The sequence below is a fragment of the Parambassis ranga genome, chromosome 5 (genome assembly GCF_900634625.1).
Source record: "Parambassis ranga chromosome 5, fParRan2.1, whole genome shotgun sequence".
NCBI lineage: Eukaryota > Metazoa > Chordata > Actinopteri > Ambassidae > Parambassis > Parambassis ranga.
This window is the reverse complement of record NC_041026.1, coordinates 7,333,211-7,355,930: the sequence shown is the minus strand read 5'-3', so window position 1 is coordinate 7,355,930 and position 22,720 is coordinate 7,333,211. Positions and strand designations below refer to the sequence as shown.

The following is a 22,720-nucleotide window of genomic DNA, read 5'->3' as shown; positions in this document are numbered from 1 at the left end:
ATGTTAATAAAGACATAAGACCTCTGCTTTCTGAACTCACTAGGTATATATATATATATATATAAACATAGGTGTACATACCAGGGATGCAGACTCCAAGAAGCAACACAACTATATGTGACGTTACCCTGGTGACATAGTTGACCAACGACTCACCTCTGTGTGGAGAGCAACAACTTCCACTTCCTCTTGTGGTCTGTCAGACTGTGGCTTGACTTTTTAGGACGTTTCATCTTTCTGTCAACAAGCAGAAGAAGTGGTTAGAGCTGCTCTGACATGAAGCCACTTATGCACATCTCCTGATTTCCTGAAATTACATAATTTATGTAAATTGCTTATTTATAACTAGTCAAAACAAAAATATCAAGTTAACACTTCAGAAGTTAAACTGGAAAAATTATAGACACACAATTGACCACAGAAGCAACAAAACAACTAAAACAGCACCCAAAGTTTTTTTGTCTCTCGTCATGACAACAGTATAGATTATGTTATTATGTTCAAACGTTTATTAAGTGAATTCATTTAATAAAACGTATTAAAATCACAAGTCCACTCTCTCCGACCTCTTTTTGGAACCAGTGCAGTCACCCCTGCAGAGCAGCAGGGGGAGCCACAGGTTAAAGGGTTAAGGGTGTCTCTGAGGTTTCATCACATTCTTTTGTACAATGTCTGGTCTGTTGTAAGCTTGCAGCTTCAGAGTTTATCAACAATTAAACATTAATGTAACATCATACATAGAAACACAACAAATTACTATAATTACACATAAACCTGTATGAAGATGAACTACCGCAAACTGCTGCGTTTTGTAAAGTATATCAACTTACAATGGGGATATTCACATTATAAACAGGAGAATAAATGTGTGTTAAAATCTGTATTTTGTTCATGATGTGATATTAAATTAGGAGAATTTTTGTCATCCATCCTGCTGGTTTCATTGATCCTGAACTCTTCATTGATCTGGAAAAGAAATGAAGACAGAGATGCAGGGTCAACAATCTGTACAAGTGAACTGTTACACTGACAAATCTAAACATGCATGCTGTGTTGTTGATGCACAAAGTCCTGTCCTTCGTTTGACTTCAGCATAAACAGCTCCAACAGCTGCAGCAGCAGGGGCTGGTTGTCCTGTGAATATAAACATGTGGCAGTATTGAAAAGTGACTTCACAGCAGGGAGAATAAAAACACAAATATACTTTATTAACAGTTGTAACGCCGTGTACCTGCAGATGATCTTATCTTCACGTCTGAATAAACACAGCTCTCCACTGGTTTCTGCTTCTTCCCTGTTAAAAGACCCAGATGAATGAGCTTTCTTCAGGTATTACTGGCATATAAAAGTACCTACGTGCTGTTAGCTTTTCCAGGTGCTGTGTGTTGTCCCACGGCCTCTCTCCCCCCACTACCGGCATGAGCTGTGGTCTGCAGGCCAGAAGAGAACACCAAAACACACATATACAAAAGAGAAGTTCTCCGGCCAGTAGGTGGCACAGGGACTGTAGCTTAGGAGCATATCAATGCGTGCACACAGCCATGTCTAAGTGCTATAGATTTATTGGAACTGGGAAGCAGCAAGTAGCTGCTGAACCATGTTGTTCAGCCCTGATATATTTTATTTTGTGGTTTAAAGTCACTCTTCTTTAACTTCTGAAGTGTTAACTTGTATTTGTATTTTGTATGTCCCAGCAGACAGACGCAAAGTAATGAATCTGAAATTAAATAAGAAGATCTGACACAGGCTGAGCATTCCCCACGAGCAGCAGACACTACAGTCAGCACCTCGGACAGCTCCAGCACTGCTGCCGGCTCCACAGTCAGCACCTCGGACAGCTCCAGCACTGCTGCCAGCTCCACAGTCAGCACCTCGGACAGAGACACAGCACAGGTATTCACATTCACCTTCTGAAGCAAGACGTCTGGACTTGTAGAGTTTTCTTTAAGACGTTTCGCTGCTCATCCAAGCAGCTTCATCAGTTCTATCTGTTTGGTGGGGAAACATGGTTTATATGTGGTTGCAGACCACTGGTTAAAACTTACAAACAATAGCACGAAATTTTTCTATTATTACCTGTGATGATCTGGCTGACTGGGCCAGGTGTGTCTAACAACTGGCTAATGACTATGAGACTGCCGGAGAGGGACTGATTGACAGCCCTTTGTTCTTGCTGTGAGTATGTGCAAACTTCCTGGGAATGGATGGAATCACTGCATTGTATGTGGTAGAAAGATGATGTCTGAGGCCACCACCTCTGTTAAGGGAAGGTTTTTCCAGCTTAACATAGATTAGATATTGTTGTCCTCAAAGGAGTGTCCTTTCTCTTTGAGGTGGAGGTGAACAGCTGAGTCTTGTCCTGAGGAGGTGGCTCTCCTGTGCTGAGCCATTCTTCTGTTGAGTGGTTGTTTAGTTTCTCCAATGTACAGATCAGAGCATTCCTCACTGCACCTTGCTGTGTTTCTCCCTGGGAGTTTTATCCTTTGGGTGAACCAGTTTGTGTCTCAGTGTTTGAATCGGTTTGAATGATGTCATGATTATTGAAGATCCTACAGAGTTTCTCTGATACTCCTGACACATATGGAATGAAGATGTTTTTTCTCCGTCGGTTATTGTCCTTCTTCTTGTTGTTAGTGGGTCTTGTTTTTGTGGCTTTGATGAGTGCCCAATTGGGGTAGCCACAGGTTTTCAGGGATTTCCTGGCCAGCTCAGAGGGGAAGAAGAAGGAACATCACATCAGGAAATCCCTGAAAACTTGTCCCCACCCACATGGTGTAACATCGATCCGTGTTTTTGATAACTTTTGCTCAACTATGTCTTCAAAAGCATGTTCTTGTTGTCTGACACCCTCTTGTGGCCATGTATGCTAAGAACTACCACCTAAGTAGCTGTTTTGATCACAAAAACACTGTGTAAACAATCTAAATACATAAACCAAACTGTGTAACTTTTCCTTAAAAAATACGCATGTGTTACATTTAAGCGTTTACCAAATGATTCACAGAGAGCTGATTCAACCTACAGCAGCAGATTAATCTCTAAGTATTTCACAGTATACTGAATTCTTGAAGATTGAATAGGATGTAGTAAGTAGCACTACTGTGAGGCCTTTGTGGAAAGATTGACAAATGTTCTATATTACATACTAAAACAATATTTTAACCTCAGGCTGCTTTGTCTGCAAGTCATGTTGGAATATCTGTGTGAACTGTGATTAATCTTTGTTAAATACAGCCCTTAGATCCAATGAGAAGTAAAGAAGAAATTATATTTAATAAGAACCATTTTATTTACAAAAAGTTTCAAAGACCACAAAATAAAGTCTATGAAAGAACAGAACGACACAATAAAAACTTCATGTTGGACTTCATGTCCTTTACTTGTAATACTGGTTTGTCCTGTGGGTGGTGCTGTGGCTTCACTGCTGACATTTAGATTCAGCATGTGTAAAATGCTGCAGACAGTGTCCACTTTCTGACTTTGCTCTGAGCCTATTGAACGTCTCGGGCTGCTCGTCTGGTTGTGCTCTTGTATGATATCCACATTTACGTCAGAGAGTCCATCTGTACTTTTGCAAGTGATGTGAGGCAATATCCACATGACCAACGACAAAAAAGTCACAGCTAGTTTTTTTATTGGAGGACTTGTTAGGTATCTTTCTAGCTCTGAACTGATTCTCACTGCAAGGACAAAATACCAGGACAGAACACTTAGTAAACCCACAAATGTGTACATAGACTTAGATGTTTTACATTAAAGTAAAAAAGGATAAAAACTTTACGGCTACTGAATCAGGAATATTATTTAAAGTATGCCTCATACATACACATTTGAGCTCAGCAAACCATGAAGCAATATAAGATGGTTAAAACACACAGGGTGAAAATGCAGCAATGGAAGATTCATTTAAAATGCAGCGGAGGTAGCAAACATTTTATGCAATAAAACATTTTGACACAGAAACAACTGATGTTAACATCATCTGTAGCTATAAGAAGCTTAGAGGACACCATAGAGATCGGTCTCAGTGTTCACAGCTCAGCTGATGGTTCCTCTTAAAGCGATGATTTCCACAGTGTTACCTTTAGACTTCTTACTGTCTGTCTACAACCTGTTTTTGTTTTTTTGCACCACCACAAACAGTGAATCTGAGACCTCCTTCCCAATCTGCACTACAGTAACATCTCCTCACTCTCTTTGTTAGGAGCTTGGATTTGTGCTGATGGAGACGGGATGTTGCTGTATTCCTCTGATGGTCCATCTGAAAGGTGAATGTTATGAATTAATAGAATGACTTAAAATCTGCTTTATCGACAGTTTAAAAAAGCTCTTACCTCTTCCAGCATCTTCAGGGCTTCTCCTTGTTATCATCTCATAGACAGACTCATCACCTACAAGGCAGATACAATTGAATTATCTGACCGGGATGAGCAGTGAAGCAGTGTCACACTGACCGTGCAGAAGAGAGGAGTACACAGGCTGTTGGTTTTCATACTGGTGGTCTGTCTCAGGTTGCGCATGCCTAAAACAATACCACGATTATTAATGAGGTAGAAATGTGAATGTTGTCTATGTAGAAAATGAAAAGTAGAGTGTAGTCCCAACCTTGTACAACACAGATCTGTAACAAAAAGAAGACCTTGTTACTTTTATATCAAATACTTTATCTGAGCACTGATTGAGACTGAGATTTTTTGTTACCTTTAGATTTATGTTTGTAGTAAAACAGAAAGAATGGCAGCGGAATAATCAGAAATCCAATTACCAGCCAGACAAAAAACACAGCGCTAACCCCTGTAAACAAACAAAAAACAACAATATAGAAAGTAACTTTATACTTAGCAGCATGGAACAAACATCAACAATGAGAAGTAAGTTAGAATGAGCAGCCACCAGAGGTAGCCTCTCTGCACTGAGCTGATGTTCCAGATACTGTCACCGAGCCACGTTTAGGTCAACAATAAGATGAAAAACTTATTTAGGCAGCAGCCAATGAGGTGCAGGAGGACCCAGAGGACATATTTCCTGGCACAGCCTATGTCACAAAGCTTATCCAGCTAATGGTATCTGCTGCTTCTTTCTCTCATGTTGACTGAGGGTGGATGAGACACTACATTGACTCATTTGCCCATCTTAGTGGTATTAAACGAGTGTCATGGCTAAGTGGTTAGCATGCTAACAAATATCTCACGGTTGTTACAGTCAAAACACACAACATTTGAAATCATATTCTGCAAGACTGCAAAATGTGAAAAGTGACAGTATGAGACCTTTTGTCTCCCCTTGTTGACTTAATGCATAGACATCATTAGATATTGAAATGAAGGATTAACCATCAAAAAGTAAATGTACTTTCATTATAAAAGCTCACACCAGGAGGATGCTTGTTTCTGTGAGTATTAAAGCAGCAGAGCAGAGTTTTGTCACATTGAAAGAGTGATTATTAACGTAAATAACAGAGAAAACGATAACATTTATGAAATGTATACATATTCCCCCTTTCCGTTGAGGTACGTGGATATTTCTTTAAGACACACCGGCTAGGGGCAAACCAGGGAGACACGGGCCGCACAGCCACTTAGGCCCGCAAGACGCAGGGCCAGAGGGAGACAACATGGAAATAAGAAAAGAGAAAAGAAAAGAAAGAGAAGAGAAAGAACAGGGGGCGGCCACGCTGCACTCAGCTAACCACCTGCTGGGGAGACACACCCAGCACCCGTTCCTCCACAGAGGGACTGGTCACCATATTAAGGCGATAGAACCTGGCAAAGGTTGACCGGGAGGACCTTGTGGCTGCTGCGCACACAGCCCAAGAGGCAGCAACCACCCGGGTGGAGTAGGCTTGGAGGCCAGGGGGAATAGGTACCCCTGAGCAGGTGTAGGTCTCCTGGATAGTGTCCATGATCCAATGGGACAGCCTGGACTTACACAGTGGCCAACCCCGACTACTGGCGGCAAAGCAGCCTTTCTGTCCGCCTAATCTCACATGTCCGCCCTGTGTGCTCCTTTAGAGTCCTGATGGGGCACAAACACAACTGGTGGGCTTCCAGGTCAGAGGAAAGGGAGAGTGACCGTAGTTCCACTGACTGGGACAGATGAAAGTCCGTTAGCACTTCAGGCAAGAAGGCCGGATTAGGGTGGAGAGACACGCTCAGGCCATCAGGGGAGAACCTGCAGCAGTCTCCATGCAGTACATGGAGCTCCCCCACACGTCTGATGGATGTTACAGCCAGCAGAAAGACAGTCTGGAGAGAGAGCCATTTAAGGTTGGAGTCCCCCAGAGGTTCGAACAGAGGCAGTTGGAGGGTGCCGAGAACCACATCCAGGCCACAGATACCGCGTTGCGGGCTGTGAGTCTCCGTCCGCCTCTTAAGAACTGGCTGATCAAGGTGCAGTCCTCCTCGCTCGGAGCGTCGCGGCCAGTGCGGGCAACTGCAATTGCAGCTGTAAGCTGAGACTGTAAAAACAGTAGGACAGATTGTACAGGGGCCCGTCCATCTGGGACAGCAGATCTCTCTGGAGGGGAAGCTCCCAGGGAGGTCCCACCAACAGAAGCTGAATCACCGAGAACCACTACATGGGGGACCACAGTGGGGCGACAAGGATAGCGGCCATGGTCTAGGCAGGGTGGAGACGGAACAACAGATCAGATGCTGTTCTGGGGTCGGGGACCGTACCCAGGAAGGTGGTCGACTGAGAGGGCAGCAGGTTGCTCACCCTAGGAATCGTTAGCATCTTGTCACCTCATGGGTCGAAGATATTTGTCAAAACCCATGAGGTCCAAGACGGGATGACCCCCACCGTCCCGCTTGGGAACTAGAAAGTAACGGGAGAAGAACCTAGTTCCCTCCTGAAAGTTCCCTGATAGCCCCCTTCACCAGGAGAGCAGAGAGTTCCGATCTCTGCGTGGCGGGGGCCTGACCGAAGGAGGGAAAAAAAGATCGTGGGAGGTCTGTGAAGAAACTGCAGGCTTTAGCCACGGGTCATAGAGAAGACGACCAATGGATCCACCCTGAGAGCCAACCACGGTGCCCTGAAGTCCATCGAGGGAGGAGGCTGGCTGGGCAGCTGAGAGTAGTCAGGAAGGAGGGGGCCGATTTGGCGGGCTGCCTAGGCTGACCCTTACGCTGCTGGCGAAAGGCCTCCGGCTCAGGTGAAGGATCCCCCACATCCCAGCTTGGGGCTCGAGCAGGAGGTGGTGCGGGGAGCCAACCCTCCTCCTCTTAGGAGCACTGCCACATCCAGAGAAGCCACCTGTGACCATCTGCGCGCAGTGGCGGCTCTCCCTCGCCTGGTGCAGAAGCCGGACAGCCTCTGGACCAAACATGGCTGAGGGGTCCACCTGTAACTCCAGCAAGCAGTCTCCGTTCGCTATGCTGCATATGCACCGCTGGCCGAGAGTGGCTCAGAAACCATCTCACAGTCTTCTGAGAGGATGGTTTCCACGTCAACATTGTCTCCCCCCTCGTAATCATCCTCCACCTCTACCCCCACCTCCAGCACCACGAGCAATACAACAGGCGACAGCACCCAACCGGGCGGCACCCCAGAACGTAAGCTGCGCACCGCAGCAATATGCCAGGGAAGCCACCGCGGCTATCCGAGTTAAGCAGCCGTGTCTGGTCTTAGCTCACAGCACCACAAGCGATACACCAGGCAACAGCAGGAAAGAATAAAAGGAAGAGAAACAGCAATCCCAGGAGGCTGCCCAGAGGACAGGCACCCTATCTGACACAGGTCAGCAGATATAAGATAGTTACTCTGTTATTTGTTCTCAATGCCGAGTGTCACACTGCAACTACTACGGTGGAGATCAAACAATCACTGATTCCACTCCTGAGTGGGTCCGTTGTATCCTACCCGCGGGGCGTGGCCGAGCAAGCCCGTGTGTCTTAAAAGAAATATCCACGTGCCTTAACGGGAAGGGGGTTATTCCCCGTACATATGGAATATGTAAGGGAGTGGAGAGATAGTCTCGAGACGATAGAGAACTAAGCATGCAGGGAAACACCAGGTGAAGATAAAGCTGTGCAAATATACAACAACCTAAGAATTTAACCGAAAATGAGAAAAACCGAAACACAAGAACTAAGAACAAAACACAGGAACATGACAGGATGATAGCAAACTAAGGATTTAACAATAACAAAGATTTACACAATAAGACAAAACACAGGAGCATGACATTGATACTACCAATACTTGTCCATCTTAGTCAATAAAACCACAATATCTCTCCAACACTTCTGCAAAAAGAACTTAAGAAACAACAGGTTTATTTAATCCTGTGCTTCATGATTATCTTTTATTTTTTAAATCAGGAAAGAACAGCTAATGATCTTGAACACTGAGGCGACGCCTTCATGGCAGACATCTTACTAGACATGACATGACTAGAGGTCATTTCCCATGATATGCACAGATCCAGAAATGTCTGCAGTCTTGATGTTTACGTTCTAAACAGAGTGGATAAACTAAACTAACTCACCAAGTTTGTAGATCTTCACTGATTGGCTGTACTCTGTGTAGTAAAGTGGGTCTCCTCCTCTTCCTCCTCTTCCTCCTCTGCACCAGAACTCTCCTTCCTTTGAGACTCTGATTTGTTGGTCTGAAGGTGAAACAGCCTCCTGTGTGGTCAGAGGTTCAGAGGATTTCTGATCTCTGTACCAGAAGTATTTCCATCCAGAGGACTGTTTCACAGAGCAGGTCAGAGTCACACTGCCCCCTGCTGGAACAGCTGACGTGTCTGCAGTCAGGTCAGCTGTTGGTTTAGCTGCAGTTCAGTTTAGAACACAGTGAATAAAAACATTAAGTGTTAAATTATTAACTCCACCAAGAAATTACCAAGACAGAAACTTGTTTCCTCTGAAATCAAATATATTTTAAATATATATATATTACATATACATACATATATGTATATACTGTATATATATATACTGTATATATATATATATATATATATATATATATATATATATATATATATATATATATATATATATAAGTATATACTATATACTGTATATATATATATATATACATATATTTAAATATATGTAACATTTCACTGAGATTCATTCTCAGAATTTATTATATTTATTTTTACTATTTGAAAAAGCAAAAACACTGAATGAATCAAACTTACCTGATACAGTCAATGTGAAGGCAAAACTCCACAATGTGTATATATTCTCTTTCCTGCCCCAACATCTGTATTCTCCACTGTCAGCAGAGGAAGCTCTGTGGATTCTGTATTCATTGGATGTTGAACGAATGTTGGATCTCCCATGTGTCCATTCATACGTCCACTGACGTCCTTCAACTTCCTGAATGTCACATCTGAGGGTGATCGTCTCATCAATGAATATCTGAGGCCAGCTGGGCTGCAGAGTGACTCTGGGAACTGTTCACATAGAAACATCCGGTTAGTCAGCAGAAATTGCAATAACCTTAAATATTTCTTATCATATTGATCTTTTTAACAGCTGAACTCTGTAACAAAGTGCTGTGCTTTGGTGTCCCAGTATTTACTCTGATTACATTTTATGTTGACATCATTTTATTTCATTCAATAAATTCCAGTGATTGTTTTTCATTAGTCCAACAGCTCAACATTGTCCTCTGTCCACTTCTGAAGAGAGACAGACAGGTTTACTCCACAAAAACCAACTTTAAGGGGAAGAAATGCAACAAAAGTAACTGAGGTGCAATTTGGATCAGTCCTGTCTAAAAATGTTCTGATTTTTCAGCATCATCAGAGCAGGAGGAGCTTCTGACATGTAATCAATGTTTTTTTGTTTCTGTTGGTAACAAAATGTCTCTTTTCTTCATTACTGACAAACACATGAAACATTTGAAAAGTTCATGTTGTTTCATTTCAGAACTAATTATTAAACTCACCAGTTTCCTTAATGGTGACTTCAACGCTGTAATATGTGAAGAACTCTTGGTCTCCTCTTCCTCCTCTTCCTCCTCTGCACTGATAGATTCCTCCTCCTGAAACACTGACAGTGTCCGATTGATCATTTACTGGTTGAGCTCCGGAATACACTGAGGTACGTCTGTACCAGTAGTACTTCCACCCTGAAGAGACGTCCACAGAGCAGCTCAGTGTTACGCTGCCCCCGGCTGGTATGACTGTCTTGTCTGCTCTCAGTGAGGCCTGAGGTCTATCTGCAGTGAGGAAGAAAAAACAGGTTTGATAGAGCAGCATTCAATGAGCGTTTTAAGACTAAAATAGAGTCTGTAGGTTGACATTTGTAGGAGATACATTTGGCAGATGACCCTCGTTGAAGGGCTCTCTCATAGACTCCCATGTTAAAAATGACACCGAAATTGCCTAATATTTGAAAAACTATCATTTTTTGAAAAAAACTTGAAGTTGACCCGGAATGTGAGATGAACATTTTGATAGTTGAATGGCTGAAGTCGGTCAATGTATGCTGAAGATATGCTGTGCCAAAAAACGTACGGAAGAATAATAAGAAGAAAGAGAGTCAAACAATAAATAGAGTATGAATTACTGCAGACAAATCGTTGTCCTTCATTCTTTTCAGACACTGTTGTGAAAACAGGAAGACATGCAGCACAATACTTAGTGTGTATTTAGTAGCACTTAAATTGTTGGTTAGATTTGACCTAATTCAGCACTTTTATATGGATTAAAGATGATCAGCTTACCTGATACAGTCAATCTGAGGGCTTCACTCCACTCTGTTGTTAAATTGTTGCTTCTACCCCGACAGCTGTATTCTCCAGTGACAGAAGGGGAAGCTCTGTTGATTCTGCATTCATTGGATGTTGAAGGAATTTTTGACCTCTCATGTGTCCATTCATATATCCACTGACGTCCTTCAACTCGCTGAATGTCACATCTGAGGGCGATCTTCTCACCAGAAAATATGTCAGTCCATCCTTCTTCCAGGATCACAGAGGCCTTCATGGAACCTGTTCAAATCAATCCACATGTTTGTGGATGTTGAATCTCTGTTGGAGGTTATATTGCAAAATATATATTTAAACACTGAAGGATCAAACTCTTGTACACATTCTGTGACTGTTGTCTTGTTTAGAATGAACAAACTAAACTGCTGTTGCCACCAGCGTGTGGTTTCAGAGAGCATGCAGACAGAATTAGAAGTGTGATGTAGTGTCACAGTGTGTCTAGTTCAGTGTCCTGTCTCACAGATCTATCATTTATTATTCACAGTGTCTACAACAATATCCTGAGGTTCTGCCTGCAGACCTCCAGCTTTAAACGGGCTGTGTGAAAGAACCAAATATCATTTAACCCTGTGTTCACAGTGTTTGATTTAGCTTATTTAAAGGAGCCGTATGCTTTTAGGACTTTGCTTCCACTTTTTGTGGCATCTTAACTATTGAACAGAAAACACAGCTGTCATTTGGTATCAAGAGAACGTGTGCTCCTTTAAATAAACTGTGCTCTCACTTTGAGGTCAGGCTGCGTTTATTATGCAGGATCTGTTTAGTAAAAGTATTTAATCAAATGAACGCAAATTTTCTCAATAGAGAACAACAATTAATTATTAAGGAAGACTAGCATGCTAGGAGCTCGATTAGCAGGCAAGTATGTATTGATCAATTGCATCATCTTTTTAAAAACAACAAACTCTTCAGTTAAAAGATGTTCTCCTTAATGATAAACACACCTGTCCCTGTCATCTAATCACATTCATTGTATGATTAGTGATCAAAATGATCATCAATCTAATACACAATATAATATAAAACACTGAGAAGTTGATAAACAGGAGATAAATACTTTGTGTAATATACAAATGAAGAGAAAAAATAAAGACAAAGTATAATTTGTCACCTTCAGTGTGTCCGTAGAGGAGTGTGCTGAACACTGAAATAAAGATTAAAACCTCATCAGACATCATCAAACCAAAAGAAAGTGATCAATCACAACATTAAAACACTATATATACACAATGTAGATGTGTGGAGCCAAATCCAGCAGAACTTCAGTGTAAAACAGAGACATATCAGCAGCCGACGTTCATAAAGACACCAGTCTGCTCAGAAACACTCTTCAGAAACAACAAGTCAGAAATGTACTTACAGAATAAGTCCAGCACACAGAGCAAAGTGTGCCCCATCCTCACATCCAGCACAACTGAACAAAGTGTTCTATCTATTCATAATTATAATATTTGAGCAATATATATAAAACACAACAGGGTGAAAATGCAGCAATGGAAGATTAATTTAAAATTCAATTCATTCAATTTAAAACATTTTATACAATAAAACATTTAATTTGACACAGAAACAACTGATGTTAACTGATTTGCGCTGATGGAGACTGGATGTTGCTGTATTCCTCTGATGGTCCATCTGAAAGGTGAATGTTATGAATTAATGACTTAAAATCTGCTTTATCGACAGTTTAAAAAGCTCTTACCTCTTCCAGCATCTTCAGGGCTTCTCCTTGTTATCATCTCATAGGCAGACTCATCACCTACAAGGCAGAGACAATTGAAGTCATACTTTATCTGACCGGGATGAGCAGTGAAGCAGTGTCACACTGACCGTGCAGAAGAGAGGAGTACACAGGCTGTTGGTTTTCATACTGGTGGTCTGTCTCAGGTTGCGCATGCCTAAAACAATACCACGATTATTAATGAGGTAGAAATGTGAATGTTGTGTATGTAGAAAATGAAAAGTAGAGTGTAGTCCCAACCTTGTACAACACAGATCTGTAACAAAAAGAAGACCTTGTTACTTTTATGTTTATATCTGAGACGTGACACTAAGAATGCTAAAAATGCACGAGGTGACAAGGTGACGGTTCTTACCAGAGTGTCTTTTTTTGAAGCAACAAACACACACAACTACACCAACTATAATGGCAATCAACAGACAGCCTCCTCCTGCCACACCCAGGACAAGTATTAGTGGAACTGTAAAGGAGGAAAACATCAGCACCAGCATCAGCACCAGCATCAACAGCCGAATCTACAGCAGGTGCATACATGGCTCATTTCCATGGTCGGTAGTGGTACCTTTTCTGCATGTGACTGTAGTGGTTGCAGACTTCTCACTGATAATATTGGAGGCCGTGCAGGTGAATGAGGTGTCGCCCTCTTGTGGACTGAGGGTGTATCTCAGCCTGGAGCCTGTGAAAGTTTGGCTCCTCACAGTCCAGTTGTAGGTGACGGTGCTGTCTGAGGTCACAGTGCAGTCCAGCAAAACTGTGCAGGAGTCATTGTAGGCGATCCAGGTGTTGATTTGGACCTCTGTTACGGGCTCTGAATGAAAAGAAGAAAGGAAGATAAAAAAAAGTGACAAAACCTCCTCAGAGTTTTTTTACAGGATGATTCTGCCTGGGATCCATCTAAGAGGATAAAAATGTCAGCAGTGATCATAATCGTCTTTAGTCCCTGTTTAATGAACACTTTGTGTGTAATAATGACTTTCATTTAAGGGAAAAAATGAGCATATAAGGTTTGACCACAGCTACAAACAGAAACCTACCATCTTACCATGAACCAGCAGAGTGATGGTGACTCTCTCTCTTTGTTTGTTGTTGACCTCTGACACAAAACTGAATTCACCAGAATCGTGCAGAGTCAGTCCTCTCACTGATAAACTGAAGTCTTTGGGGTTGATGCCTATTCTGTCCTTGAACTGATCAACTTTAGTTACATCTATAGCCGGTCCTGAAGCTGTTGAAGTTCTATATTTCCATGTGGCTGTGGTAACCCCTTCACTTGGTAAACATGACGAGAGCTGCACAGTGAGTCCAACTTTTTCATGGATGGTCCGAGGACAGCTGGACGCCTCTACATCTGAAACACATGATCAGAGTTCAATCATTATGAAAGGTTACCTACTATGTTCATTATAGAAATGACAGGATTATCTAAAAAACATCCAACAGGGCCACAAGAAGTGGGACAGTGTAAACCTTTGTCTCCCCCTTCTGACAGCCATGGTGTGACACATTTTTTAATTCATATTATTACTGTATTATTGAATATTTTTAAACTGGAAGTGTCCTTTTTTATTTAAAAATGCACCATAGATATTGTAATCAATCTGATGAATGAATGTGTGCACACATAGCATAACAACTTCAGTTTGTACTGTGATTTCTGGAAGCATCAATGTAAAGATGTATAGAACACATCAACAGACAATACATTGATCTCACAGTATGCTCATTTTGTCAGGTGTCTATAATAGTCTGTGATGACCAAAGCGCCATTCTCTTCTAAGCAGTGGAACCACATGCGTTGACCACAGAGACTACAGCAGTAAACTGAAGCTGGTTTTAGTCTGTGTTCACCACTTCCAGTCAGAGCTGGTGTGGAGTGAATCCAGGAAGTGTCTGTATTCTGCTGCCATGTTTGCTTCACAGGGTTTTCCAGTAATTTCACCAGATACTGAGGCTGTATTAAAACTCTGATGCCTGATAAAACAGAGCCACAGTCACAGCAACGAATCTAAAACTTCTGCAAATTACAGCGCAGCCCACACCCCCACCCCCCCGTTCCTGTCAAAGCAGTGACTTCTATGGCAATATGACATGTAGGTTTAAGATGCGACACTATTCACTTAAAGACGGGAAGCAACAGAACAGGAACAGATGACCCATGCCTGATTCTTTGAGTAGATGCAGCAGGAAATCTGCTGACATACAGAGTATGTAAAATGCAAATCATAGCTACAAATATGCACAATACACACAAGCTACGCTACACGCTACAGTTTGCAAACAAGCAACAACAACACACTTTATTCAATAAATCCTCCCATTTTTAATCAGGAAAGGAAAAATAACACTTTTTTTCTGTAGTGAAGAATCAGTATCAGTGACCTGGTGCACAGCATGTTAGTCCAGTTTTAAAGGCGCCACTGGTGCAATGTAAATGTAGCTCTCAGCGTAAGTTCAATCAGGAAGACTCTATTTCCCATCATTCACCATTTATCCCTATCCGCTTCCTAATCTTTCTCCCTCTATCCCTCACTCCTCTGCTCCCCCTCTCTTCCGCTCACTTAGTCAGGTGCTTAATAGAAAGCACCTCCCTCACCAATGAGCTGTCGCTTTCTATCCCTCTCCTGACCAATCACAGCTTAGCACGAAATTTAAAAGTCTTCGTCTCTTCTCCAGCTGTCTTCTGATCGAACCCGGCAACGATTCTACGCTGCTCTACGCTGCAATCAACTGGCATTATTCCTCCTCCTGAACTCACTTAATCCAACATCAGATCCAAATTCCGTCTCCCCTGCACCCGCGCCCGCAGCGGCTCCCGCGGCCGGTAAAAGGAGCGAGAAGTCAGCCTCCTCTGCTCCCAGGGCTAAACGAAGGAACGCTTACTCTCCTGCTGCCGCTACTCCACTTATTCCCTCGACACGCTCAATCAAACACTGCCAGTGCCAGTCTTTGTTTCTTCAATCAGTCGACCTCCACCTGAAGGCAGTCGTAGAGTCCACATCTCCTGCTCCTGCGGTCCCTGCCGATCCAGCCACTCGATCTCAGCCGCCGATCTTCCGTTCTCCTTCACCATCTTCCTGCTACACTCTGGCGTCTGCTCGGCCTGCCCCTCCTATAGGTAGGCCTTTCATTTCGCAATCCGCTAACATATGAGGGCTTAATTCTGCAGGCAGGGACAATATTTAGTAAACCTCATCCCGCAATCTCCTCAGCGTCATAAATCTGTGGCATCTAGCTAAATTCTCAGCCGTCCTCATCTGCAGATCCCCGGCTGTCAGCGATCTGATTCATCGGGCAGTTTCTAGTCTTTCAGCGTCTTTCAGGATGTATGTGCTCAGTTTTCCCGGAGAGACGCCAAGAATGGACTATCTAGCTCTTTACCGGAGACCCCCATCTCAAATAGCCGGAAAACATATTCTATCAATATCACTTCCAGTAAGCAGCGCTTATTCTCACTATTCGGCTACTAGCCTGGTCTGCGGACTGGACTCCGAATTTGGCCATGATCGCCGGGGTCCCAAATGATCTCGGCAATTCATGTGGCACTCGCGGGCTCACTGCTCCGTGTCCCTCTGTGCTTCAGCCTACCGCCATGGCATTCAGCATTTAACCTTTTCTCAATCTGCCACGGATATACAAGGCCGTCATATTATGGCTGTCACCTCTCCTCATCTGTAGCGCCTACAAGGATACGCACCCCAGGTCAGTGCGCAGTACGGTTTTCAAATCCTCATTTCGCGTTTGTCAACTCTCTGGTTCATGTCTGTTTTATTTCCTCTCAGTTTCACGGGTTAAAAAAAAAAAAAAAAAAAAAAAAAAAAAAAAAATCTAATCAGCACGATATGAAAACTCAATAGTCTCTGAACAGAAAGAACTAGAAGGGCTACTGTATATAAATCCCCTCCGCTCTCGTCTTCTCGTACAAGCCCCATCGGCATAGCCACACGCAATACTCCTGCAGAATGGCTTTATTCGATCTGTCCGCTCCTCGCTCCGGCCCATTTCAGCAATGATTACGCCGAACTTTTGTCCCCTCTTTATGGCAGCGGATAGCGCTTTAAATTTATCTATTCATGGGCCTGGGAGCCGACTTCTCTGACCCATTTAGATTCCTCCATTCACCTGTTGCATTGGAATCTTTTCGGCATTAAGCGGGATTTAAAATATATATATTTCACCGTTCGTCTCATTTGCATTAGTACCTGCATCTTCAATCTCGCGTCAAAGCCTTATGCCAGATCCTGCTAAAGAAGCTAGAGTTCCCTCTATGCTCACATGCTGGATGATTTTCTCCTCAGAAATCCCTGTTTAGTCATCTTCGGATCAGCTGCATGGAGCTTACTGCCTGACGTGCGTAATTTATAACGCGAGTTGATCCATTATCGATTATGACGATGACGTAGTCTGCATATTAAGTAGCCATGTGCTCGTGTTTACATGTATTAGACAAGCGAGTTCGCTATGCCGTCGTTAATGGGTATTTTGCTACGTTTAAATTCATATGGTTTTACAGGTCAAACGGTTATATATTATTAATTATTAAAATAAATATTAGTTTAAAAATATATATAATAATGTATTCAGTTACTGAATACAGATTACATGCCCAAAACGTAATTTGTAATGTATTCCGTTACATTTCTCAGTCTGAGTAATGTATTCTGAATACTTGGATTACTCACACATTGAATTGCATTTTAAGTGATTGAACGCAGCCATCAGCCCCTGCTGACTACAAAGGACGCGATAAAACATTCAATAGAAAATGTCCAGATTGTTCCATCAGTGTTCTATTTAGAGAAACAGAAACGGAACGTAATGACAGAATAATATTTTTAAACAATGCAACCAAAAGTCATTTTACACACAGAATCAATGTTTGAATACGTACGTCAATCAGACCCATGTATAAAACCAGCTGACTGCAATCACACGTTCATACTTAAATGTTCATCAGCATCAGGTGTGGACGGAGTTAACTAGCAGCTAACGGGTAACTAGTTCACTTATCAAAGTGACGCTAACGGTGAACCGGCATCATGACGGAGGAGCATCAAGTACGCAGCGATTCAGACTCTGACCCCCATCAGCCCGGCTGCTCCGTCCTCTCTGTCGCCCGCACCTGCAGCAACACGGGAAAGTACCGTCATGCAATCCACTGATTTCATCAATGTAACAGTATTCTGATTACCATCTCTTTAGAGTGTAACTGTAACGGTATACAGTTACTCATATCTTGTATTCTAAATACATAACGTCGGTACATGTAATCTGTTATCTCCCCAACACTGCGTAGGGCCAACCTTTCATATTTCCCCTCAGGATGCTCCTCCGCAGTTCCTATCTTCCGTGTCCATGTTGCCTTGAACCAAGGCTGCAGCGTGATCTGCGGATCTGGTCTCACCTGCTAAGAGCTCTGCAACATGTTGATGAAGATTCTCAGTCATCCAGGTCATCATACGTAGAGAAGATTGAAGCAAGGCGTCTGGACTTGTAGAGTTTTCTTGAAGATGTTCGCTGCTCATCCAAACAGCTTCATCAGTTCTGCATCATGTGTGCGTTATTCTTTTAATGATGACGTAGTGCATTCATCCAATTCTCTCGGGTTGTTCCAGATGGAGCCCATCTGTGGGTTTTGGGGGGTTCTTTCCTCCAAGGCCAGTGATTCGCTAGATGCCGGGCTTTAAATTCTCACAATTCTGTCTCTTCGGTGCTGCATGCAATCTATCCCATAGCCGGGCTTGCTTCATTTGGGTTCATCATTGGAAACGCATTTAATTCAGATAAGGGTGCTCCTGGTGGTTCATACTACCTCACATCAGAACCTTGTCGGCTCACATGCATTTCAATTTCAGGTTATTTCTCAAACCTGCAGTTATACTATTAAAGGCATTCGAAGGCTTCTCCCTCTCCTCTAGAATCTCCGTGGCCTATAACCCTTTCAATTCTCCACTAATTGGTTTCAACCCAGATCAGGTGTATTTCTCCTTCTGTTGATTCTCCCCTGGAATCTCTCTTCGCTTAGCTTTTGGCTTTCTTAGAGTAGGCCTCCCATTCGTTCAGTCCTTCTAGAAGTCACCTTCTCAGAACTAGTATTCCATCTAACCACTACAGCTGCCGTTACACCCTAAATGCAGTGGTGCATGTTCAGAAGTCATAGCCTGCATTAATTCATCCTTCTGTCCTTTTAAATCCATGAGCGGTTATTTACAGGTTGCCCCAATTTAGATCCTCAAGTCCCTCGGTTATCACAGGAATCTCCCTCTGTCTAGGAACTGGTTTTATGCTCACTTCATACAACCTCTCTTCAGATCCCCATTATCCCCTAATCATCATTAGGGTCATTCCTTTAGAATAGGTGCAACTACTTCAGCAGCAACTCAGTGGCTCCGGTTCATGCAAGGCCATTTAGCTATGCTATCACAGCAGTGGGTGCTTTCATGCAGGCCATATAACTATGCTATCATAGCCAATGGGCTTCGTTTCACGCAAGGCCATTTAACCAATTAATTCCTGCTAATGGCACGCTCAGTCATCTTCTCTCTACACATTCATCTTCAGGCCCACCTGGCCTAGCTGGTAGAATTGTTAATCGTATTACGTGATTTCATCATTATGTGAGTTTTCATCATATTACTGGTGGTGGTGTAATGCTCGAATCATGTATGTTATCTCCATGCCCTCCTTTTCTCTATCCTTTCAGCTTTCCCTCAAGCTTTATAATTAATGTACTGTCAGCCAGTGGGCTTCGTTTCATTCAAAGCATTATCCGTGCTTCTCAGCCAGTGGGCTTCGTTTCATTCAAAGCATTATCCGTGCTTCTCAGCCAGCGGGCTTCATTCTGTCAGCTCAAGGTATCTCCTCCATCCCCGCAACCACTTGGTCAATGATCTTCACTTCCTGTATTCTCCAAAACACCGAACATGTGCTCGTATCTCAGAAATCTCCGTCCCTGGTGAGTTTCACCTATTACTGCTGTATCGTCAATTCATGTCTGCTAACTTCATTCTCACGGCATTCCCTAGGCCTCATATTAATGCACCTTCTACTGGCGGGCTTCATTCACGCAAGGCCTTAAATCAATGCATTCATAGCCAGTGGGCTTCGGATCTTATAAGGCCATTTAGCTATGCTATCACAGCAGCGAGTTTTATTTTAGACAGGTCACTTAATCAATGCCATCATGCCAGCGGGCTTAATTCATACCAGGCAATATATCTAAGATATTCCTGCCAACGAGCACGCTCCGTCATATCTCACCACTCGTTTACTTTCAGGCCCTTCTGGCCTAGCTGATATGCTTATTAATCATATTATTGGGGTGATTCCGTTATGTAAGTTTTCATCACTTACTGGTGGTGGTGCAAATCTTGAACCATGCTTAATTTCTGATTAGGCTGTATAATCAACACAATTTCAGCCTGTGGGCTTCGTTTTAGGTTTCATTTTAACACAATCTCAGCCGTTGGGCTTTGTTTAAACAAATTCCTTTTTCCATGCTTTCCCGTGCTTCCTTAGCTTGAGCACATGCTCGCTAAACTCTCTCCATGTTTTCATCAGCTCGAGCTCACGCTCGCTAAACTCTTCTACGCTTTCCTCGACTTCCTAAACCCTCCTCTTCCTATGCTGTCTCTAGCTTAATCCCTAACTCGCTAAGCTCTGTTTCTCCTTTCCCCTCTCAAGGCATCAAGTCCGTAGATTGCTGTCATGTTATGCATTCTTTTAACAATTGTCTTTCATTTTACATGATTTCCATCTAGAGCCCAGATATGTAAGTATTGACCTCAATTCTCATCTCTCTCTGTTTTGGGGGGATCTTATGATCCAGCAGCCTCTCCTCTTGCGTTTTCCCCCCTTTCCGGATGTGGTCTTCACGATGGGGTCTAGGACGCCAATGCACATTCAAACTTTGTACTTAATAAATCTTTCTCATTCAGTTCGCTGAGTCTCATGATTGAAATGTAGCTCTCAGCGTAAGTTCAATCAGGAAGACTCTATTTCCCATCATTCACCATTTATCCCTATCCGCTTCCTAATCTTTCTCCCTCTATCCCTCACTCCTCTGCTCCCCCTCTCTTCCGCTCACTTAGTCAGGTGCTTAATAGAAAGCACCTCCCTCACCAATGAGCTGTCGCTTTCTATCCCTCTCCTGACCAATCACAGCTTAGCACGAAATTTAAAAGTCTTCGTCTCTTCTCCAGCTGTCTTCTGATCGAACCCGGCAACCCTCCTCCACCCCAAGCACCACCAGATCCACGCCAGTAAGGTCTCCTATTTCCTGCCCTCCAGCTCTCCACCACCACCAGGTCTAGACCCCGGGGGGGATCTTATGATCCAGCAGCCTCTCCTCTTGCGTTTTCCCCCCTTTCCGGATGTGGTCTTCACGATGGGGTCTAGGACGCCAATGCACATTCAAACTTTGTACTTAATAAATCTTTCTCATTCAGTTCGCTGAGTCTCTCATGATTGAACTATAGTCATGTTGCCTTTGACACACACACACACACACACACAAAAAGAACTTCCAAGGAAGACGTTTCATTTCCTGAAAGAGCTTGTCCTGAAAATGTTGCAATCTAGAACTACAACCTCTATCATTCAAGCGCATTTCAGAGTGCATGAAACTCCTGACAAAGTAAAAGTTCAGAGATCGGTGTACGTACCGTGGAGGTAGATGCTGAGGAGCAGTGCAGCACTGTATGTGAAAAAGCAGCACAGGCAGCGACGACGACCACCAACCATCTCTGTGAGGAGAGGAGCGAGATCTGTTTCCTCTTTTAGTCTGAGCCTTAACAAGCAAAGAAAAAACACACACACGCACACACACACAGAGGGTGGAGAGTAGGGGGCGGTTTTCTGTCAATGGTGCAGCAGAGGAAGCAGTCAGAAACATGCTGAAACAAAAGCTGGCACCCAGATTAATGAGAGAAGCAAAATATCTTCATATCATATTAGTTTGTATTCCAAACAAACCCACAATATACGTCAATATCTGTCTTAAACTGTGGTAACCCTACAGAAGTCTATAAATAAAGATGCACAAACCTTCCATGACCTCACTCACAGGTTTCTGAAGAAGCACTTTGCGTGGGAGTCATCCAAATGCAGGCAAAGAGAAGTAGAGGGTGGAGCTGAGGTGGGCGGGTGTCACGTAAGCATGGGTACACTCAGAGGTGGCGAAGAAGTTTATGATGCTCAATATTAAGTCATTGAGTGATGAATTGTATAGAAATGACTCATTCGACCTGTGATAGCATCTATAGAAACCAAAACTGTTTGGTTGCCGCCTGTAAACATGCTTTTGGAGGCCTAGATCAAATCATTCACAGAGACTCTAGTAGCACCATCAAATTAAATCAACAACGGCTGTGGCTCGGGTGAGACATAGACTTCACCCTGTGGTTGCACCATTGGTGTGTGAATGTGTGTGTGAAAGGATGAGGGTGGCTGGCCGGGCTAGGGTTAATCTGTGAATCGTCACCATGAACTGCATACATATGGACAAACTCATCGGCTCTTTGTCAGTGATGTGCGCCCTCTGTCAAAAGATTGTCACTTTAACCTTTTTTGCACATTTGTTGTACACCGTTTGTTTGTTTGTGTTTGCACGGTGAGGCCTGTAATCACACAGATCACAAGCAGAGCTTGTGGCTTGAGTGAAGGCTTGTCAGAGCAGAAGGAAGTGAACAACCCAGCATTAAGATAAACGCTATTCTTGATGCATTCTGCTCATCAGATATGGCGTAAGAGGTGTGAAACTGCACAATGCAGAGGTGCCAAGCCATGCTAACCGCTCTGGTCACTGCAAAAACACATAACACTGTTGAAAACCAATTCGGACTGTTAATATGTGTAATAAAATGAATGTCACTCTCTGCTGCAGACTCTTATCAGCATCAGCCTGTGGTTTCATTGGTCGGGTATACACGTGAAAGATAAAAACATGCAGCAGTGTTTATCTTCTGCAGCAGTGGTCTGCACCTTTTGAATGCTTCTACACGTCAGACACGTGGTGCGTTCACAGAGGAGGCCTGGCATCAAACAGAACTTTTAGTGATGCTTGCACAGTGCAACCCTGCACACAGCTATGCAGCACTCAGTCATCAGTGTCACTTCTCCATTGATTCACACCTTTATTTTTATCATGTTACCTCACCATAGCATCCATCACACTGAACAGACAGTGGGTGAACAGGTTGGCAGACCCACCTTCACTCCTGCTCACGTCACTGTCACAGAGACAAACCAGCAGTT

The 22,720-nt window shown here is 43.2% G+C and overlaps 1 protein-coding gene across 1 annotated transcript; it reads right to left on the bottom strand.

Annotated features, from left to right (window-relative positions):
* Positions 1-12,211: 12,211 nt before the first annotated feature.
* Positions 12,212-21,240, bottom strand: LOC114436667 (signaling lymphocytic activation molecule-like). The gene is made up of 8 exons (XM_028407091.1): positions 21,130-21,240; positions 13,512-13,817; positions 13,032-13,277; positions 12,825-12,929; positions 12,710-12,725; positions 12,559-12,626; positions 12,431-12,487; positions 12,212-12,363 (listed from the first exon to the last, which is right to left on the bottom strand). The coding sequence occupies exons 1-8, from the start codon at positions 21,206-21,208 to the stop codon at positions 12,308-12,310; spliced, it is 933 nt and encodes a 310-aa protein (XP_028262892.1). The 5' UTR covers positions 21,209-21,240; the 3' UTR covers positions 12,212-12,307.
* Between the last annotated feature and the right edge of the window lie 1,480 nt (positions 21,241-22,720).